Source organism: Apteryx rowi, unplaced genomic scaffold (assembly GCF_003343035.1).
Source record: "Apteryx rowi isolate R43461 unplaced genomic scaffold, aptRow1 scaffold_657, whole genome shotgun sequence".
NCBI classification, from domain to species: Eukaryota; Metazoa; Chordata; class Aves; order Apterygiformes; family Apterygidae; genus Apteryx; species Apteryx rowi.
This window is the reverse complement of record NW_020450935.1, coordinates 241442-247706: the sequence shown is the minus strand read 5'-3', so window position 1 is coordinate 247706 and position 6265 is coordinate 241442. Positions and strand designations below refer to the sequence as shown.

Sequence of the window (6265 nt, the reverse complement as noted above, 5' to 3'; positions counted from 1 at the left end):
TAATTCCTGTTTTCAATAGGACTGCGCCTGTGTTGCTGAGACAACAACCTGAAACGCTGTATTAGGTTGCTGTTTTTTCTTTTTTCAATCCACCTTGCGGGAATGCCCTCCTCATGGAATTTTAAGTCTTGTCCTCTGAGCAGAGCTTCAGGAATTGTACGCCATGTGCTGAGCCGACAACCTCACAGGGCACAGCACTGCGCTCGAGAACTCATTTATCTTGCCTTAGATACGACACAGGACCTAAATCTTCCCTCACTGTACATCGCTGACTTCTATGGGACTGCTCTAATGTAACACAAGGGCAGATGCAAGTTAAAAAAATTAAGATATTTCAAACCAGAACTAACCAAAAGCACACACTAAATAAGCTGCTACTGAGATCCAAAGATTTGGAGAAAGTTGTGGTCCAAACTGGACTTTCCGAAGCTTGGTTCTCACTAGGGCTTACATTTCCAAAGGGATGCAAAACAAGAAAATAACAAATAAAAACACTGAAATATAGAAAAAAAGATCCACTGATAATAAACTGCTAGGAAACAGGACAGCATCTCCCAAATATAGAGTTTTAAAGTGTTCAAAAAACAAAGTTAAGCCATATGACTTAAGAAACAGAAAAAATATCTTCTCTACATAGATAAGAGTGCCAACAGTTTGAACTGTGCAGTGCGGCACCCACCCCGCTGTAAGGCAAAGCTGCCAGGACTGGGACAACGATCAGTTCGGCAGCAAAGCAAATCATCAGCCCGCAGACAGAAACGCGGGAGCACACCCCGGCTTCCAGCGAGGGCACCCGCAGGACTGATGGGCACCGCGGGCACATCATTCCCAACGGGCACAGGCAGCACACCGAAAATACATCCTTCAAGGACATTCCAGGGCCCCAAGGGTGTTATTACAGCCGGCATAAGATATCTTTGAGCAAGTTGCTTAAAGAAATAAGTAGGTCAATGCTCATGTGTTGAACAGTCATAACAAAAAAAAAAAAAAGGGATCCTAATTGAGCTAAACGATCCCAACACAGCCTAATAGAGACTCTATTGCTGATGAGAGGCATGAAATTCAGCATAATGCCCATGCAGAATTACACTTTCTGCAGTTTGCACCTCTCCACCCTCTTGCTGCTGTTACTGCTGGCCTTTGCCAACAACAGCGCATTGCTCTGTTTCTTTGACGGACAAACTATCACCCAGGCACGAGATACAGCACTTGAGGTAGAAGCACTTTCAGACCAGTTTGACACACAGAAAGCAGAACTGGGGCATACCGAGTTTTCACAACAGCAGCTGTGCTATTAAATATCTAATTCACTGTCCCAAACCATGTTGAAAGGGAGTCCTTAGAAAATGAGCGCACTCAGAGTTTACGAGTATTTTGAAAATAATGGGGCCTTGAAAAGCAGATAAATATAATAGCAGCTATAATATAATAAATGTATAAGCAGATAATAAAATAACTCCAGTTAATGATCTTGCTTGTAATCAGAACAGTAAAGCAAATCAAAACCATAAAAACTTTCCCTGGGTTAAAACACATACACACACACACTACAGATTTTATGCTTGATAAGGATACTGCCTTTTCCTTATTTCATCATTATAGCCCTCACTTCTTTTCCCTTCTCCTTTTGCATAGTGACCTCTGAACTGCCTGGTCAGTTCATAAGCTTTGTGGGCAGGGACACGTCATACCTACGTGTCTGCAACACCTACAGGGTACCTGTGCTTCTGTAATAATACCCATGAGACTATATAGCTTTGCTTTTAACAAGCACCGTCAAGCAAACCCAAGCTAAACAAAGCTCAGTAGCTGCAATGACTATGTAGTTTAAACAGGTAGTTACATGTGGAGAGCTAAAGAGATYGCGATAGTCTGAAAGACTTCCGCTATCTCATGAGTGCAATTCTTTCGTAACCCAAATGTACTGTGTTCTTAACCAAACTCTGCATCAACTATAAGGTGAGCTATCATTTAAAACTCCCAAGTTACTGGGAGAGGCGATTACTATTAAAGTGCACTGCATACCCTACCACAAGGGCTCAGGAGATGGTCAGAGGTATGATGATACAGCAGTCAACAAAACTGAGAGGCAAAACGCGTGTGAGGGTTGAAACAGTTGCTTCTCCCAGGCTCCAGGCTCAAACCAGACAGGATCTGAGCACTCAGATTCCACCCAGTTAAATGTTTAAGTACGTCCTTAATACACAGGCAGAAATTCAAAACCACTTCACACTTGCAGTAACTATAGCCTTACACGTGTTACGTGAAGCAAGAATGCTCCGCACGTCTGGCTTTCCCCTCCCTTTTCAGACGTTTCCAGCAGTTTTGTGCCGCTGAAGCGGTGACGCACTGTCACTTTAAGACGGAGTTTGGAGGGTGGCCAGGAGGAAAGACAGACACATCCGGTTCAGAGGTAGCGCTGGCGACCGGCACCAGAAGGACCTGTAGCGCGGGCTGCCGGCACGGCCTTCACGCCGCGCTGTGCTCGGGGTCTCTGCACCCATGGGCCTCATCTCCTGCCTCCAGAGATGCGTTCAGCTCGTCATCTTGCCCGCATATATACTTGCCTATGTGGGTTTATGGGACTCCTTCTACAAGAAAGTTTTTCCATATATCATGGCCAAGTTTGCACCAATCTACAACCGTAAGGTCTACAAGCAGAAACAAGAGCTGTTCAGCAACTTAAGAAAATTTGCCGGCCCTTCAGGCCAGCTCAGGTTGTTGGAAATTGGCACAGGCACCGGCCCCAATTTCCAGTTCTACCCACCAGGCTGCCRGCTTACATGCACCGATCCTAATCCCAATTTCCAACAGTTCCTCCTCAAGAGCCTCTCGGAGAACCCACACCTCCACCTTGAACATTCGGTGGTTGCTTCTGGGGAGAATCTGCATCAGATATCGGATGGCACCATGGACGTAGTGGTGTGCACCTTAGTGTTGTGCTCTGTAACCGACGTCAACAAAGTCCTGAAAGAAGTTTTGCGAGTGCTCAGGCTGGTAAGCTGGGGCAGGGCGAGGGAGGGAGGCAGGGAATGATCCTGCTCTCACTTCTGATTTCCTTTCCCCTGCCAAATCCTCTTTCTTTCTCTCTTGTAATCTTGCCCATTAGAGAAGGGCTGCCAACTCCTTCACTCCTTACTGTGCTGTAGATACCTGTAGACCCTTCCGTGATCACAAGAGAGAGCATCCATCCTACTGTATCTCGTACCACTCAGATGCAACAGAATCAGGTCTGCACAGCGTACCACTCGCAAGTAATTTCTTTGGGCTGCTTCACCTGCAGATGGAAGAACTAGTTCATCCTGCTTTCCYGCTCCCTCCTTAGCACCTGGCCAGGGTGCTGCCAAGCGTGCAGAAGGCCTGGAGCACCTGCAAGGCGGCGCTGACTGCTGGGGCAATCGAGAGACAGCTACTCCAACAGGGCACCCCGGCTCCTGTACTCGCAGCTGGGCAGCCTGCAAAACCCCCAGACCAAAACTCTGAGGAGGTCCCGGGGGCCGGGAGGAGCAGGAGCAGAGCAGTACAGAATGAGGGTTACTGCAAGAAAACGGTGGACATGAGGGGCACAAAGGGAGAGAAGCAGGGAGGGATGCGAATTCTAACACAGGCAAAAGATTAACAAGCATTTCAGTTTATAGTTGCCCTGTGCATTCACTAGCAACTGCTCTCACCTTTAGACCTTAAGCATCTGACCAGGTATTTTCATTATAATCTAAGGTGACACTTGTAAAACCCCACATTCCCACATATTTATATGCCTCTCTTCCACTACAACAATACTTTTTTTCCACCAGTTATCTCAGAATAACCGGGGAAGGGTTTAAATTAAACTTAAGRCAAATCAAGTCTGCATGGGTTGGGTTAAATCTATGTAACTGGTCCTTCCTGTGTAAATAAGACTTCGTCCCTGGATGTGGCTAAAACCCCACTTCATTCCTCAAGGTAACCTTGTACACTCCTACAAAGCAAAACTAGGGAAGAGGCAATAAGATAAGGCAATAAGATCATACCCAACACTCTCCACTAAGAAGGGGAGGGAAATACCAGCTCAGCGTCCTTGACTTCTGTATGTGGATCCATTAGACAGCCTTTACTGTTACGAAAAGGCTTGCTTACATTACTAGATTTGCCTTTTATCTGTTGTTTATCAACACTGAAAGGCATCGAATTGGATGTGGCAAAAGACCCAGTTAAACACTGGCAGGGTTCACAAGACTGACAAAGAACAAACTATTACATGCTGTACCTACCCGCTGTAGCCTCTCTCTCTCTCATCTGGGACATTTGATTTCTGCTTGCTAACAGCTATCTCACATGCTTCACAAACATTAAGAAATTAGCTCTTTTAATTGCTGGGACGGAGAGTAAGCAACTTGTTTATTCACATTTTACTGATGAGAACTGAAACCCAGGGAAGTTAAGTGGCTTGTCCAAGATCATGCAAGGTAGCTGGGGCAGAGATAAATACCCTGTGACAGCAATTCCCAACCACCAGACCATACTGCCTCTTGCAGAATTATAAGCTGCAAATAAATAAATAATCATCCAGTAAATAAGTAATCATCCAGTAAAACCCACTACCTTCTACACAGATTGAATGGGAGGCAGTTACAGAGGCTTCACTACTCAAAACGAACATGAATCCATCATGCATAATCTCTAGGAAAGGAGGCCAGTCTCCAGAGAGGTGAAAAAAGGCAGCCTGTTCGCTAAAAAGTAAATAATAAAATTCTACGTACAGAGGTGAAAGTTCCTAAGTCCTTTTTATAGTTTTTTATGGCATTGTTTTACAGGGTGGAGCATTTTACTTTTTGGAGCATGTGGCTGCAGATCATTCCAGTTGGACCTACTTTTGGCAAAGGGTCTGTGACCCAGCCTGGAAGTGTTTTGGAGACGGGTGTTCCTTGAGCAGAGACACACAGAAGAACCTGGAGAAAACTAACTTCTCAGAACTGAACTTGAGGCGCATACATGTCGCACCCCGCTGGATTCCTACCAGTCCTCATATCATTGGATATGCAGTAAAATAAATGACCACGAGCGCTGCAGGACACAGAACGTCCCTTCGGCAGCTCCTTTCACACTTTTTATAAAGTATTTTTCACTGCGTAGTAGCCTTACAGTAAACCCATGTACAGCAGCTAAGTACCCAGAATAAAAACATGAAAAACTTTGTGAGCATCCATAGCTCGTTCAAACGGGGAATCACATTCTTCCATTTGCTGGATGGAGCTCTTAAATAGAGCTGTGGCACAAGGACCAAGCAGATTGGAAACAAAACCAGAGAACGCATTTCAGTGCAATGCAAAATAAAGGAGGAGTCACCATCTCAGAGTTGAGAAAGGGAAGAGGGAAGAAAGGGAACAGATCTGTGCCAACAAATACAGAGAGCTAACGTCCTTCTAATAGCAGAGACTATTACTCAACCTTTAAGATTTCAGATTCAGGACACATACATAATAGATACAGCATCAGTACAAGCCTTTTTCTTTCAGTCTTCCCATTACAAAATACCGCTAGGAGCCGGCGTTCATTCTCCCATGCCAGTTGAGTCCTCCCTTACTGGACTGTTTATTCAGGGAAGTGCCCATTAGAGCACCAGTTCACTACACAGAGCTTTCACCGGCCATTAGATGCTAATGCTATCAGCCTAGATTTAACTTACAACCTACGAAGCAAGAAACAGAACTTCTTACCCTGGGAGAAAGTTGGCATTTGTTAAATCAGATGGCAGAAAACTCATCTCAGCTGTGAAACGGTCACCACTAAGCCATGCTCTTACAGCTCTTTTGTCACGCCCTGCTAAAAAGTTAAACCTATGCTTAAACTCTTCATATTCTACTCTCCCTTCGGTCCAGATTACACCTTTAAGGTGCCAAGTCTTTTTTAAAAGCCACACATTTCATTAGGAATGTTTTCCAGTTAAACTCCCCTAGGACACCAAGAGAAGGTGCTGCTATCTTGGCCACTGTTTAACCTTCTTTTTGATTTCCCACAGTAAAGCACCTAAGAATTAAAACCTAGTGCAAATGATTTTTAAGAAAAGAATGCACTTAATGCCTCTGTTTTGTGCTCCACACGCATCCAACTGGTCTACACAGAAAGTACATCTGAAGTAATTCCCACTGTTTAGATTTGCTTCTCCAACGTAGTCACCACATGATGGAGGCATGAAGGTGTGACAACAGAGTTTAGCAATAAAGCAGTCTAATAACGATGCTGCCGTATGCTGGGTATTTTATTTGCTTTCTGACCACTAGAGGGA

At 44.8% G+C, this 6265-nt stretch overlaps 1 protein-coding gene across 1 annotated transcript; it reads left to right on the top strand.

Moving 5' to 3' along the window:
• Positions 1–2454: 2454 nt before the first annotated feature.
• Positions 2455–5147, top strand: LOC112975212 (methyltransferase-like protein 7A). Its single transcript, XM_026084970.1, has 2 exons — positions 2455–2997; positions 4794–5147. The coding sequence occupies exons 1-2, from the start codon at positions 2503–2505 to the stop codon at positions 5028–5030; spliced, it is 732 nt and encodes a 243-aa protein (XP_025940755.1). The 5' UTR covers positions 2455–2502; the 3' UTR covers positions 5031–5147.
• The last annotated feature ends 1118 nt before the right edge of the window (positions 5148–6265 follow it).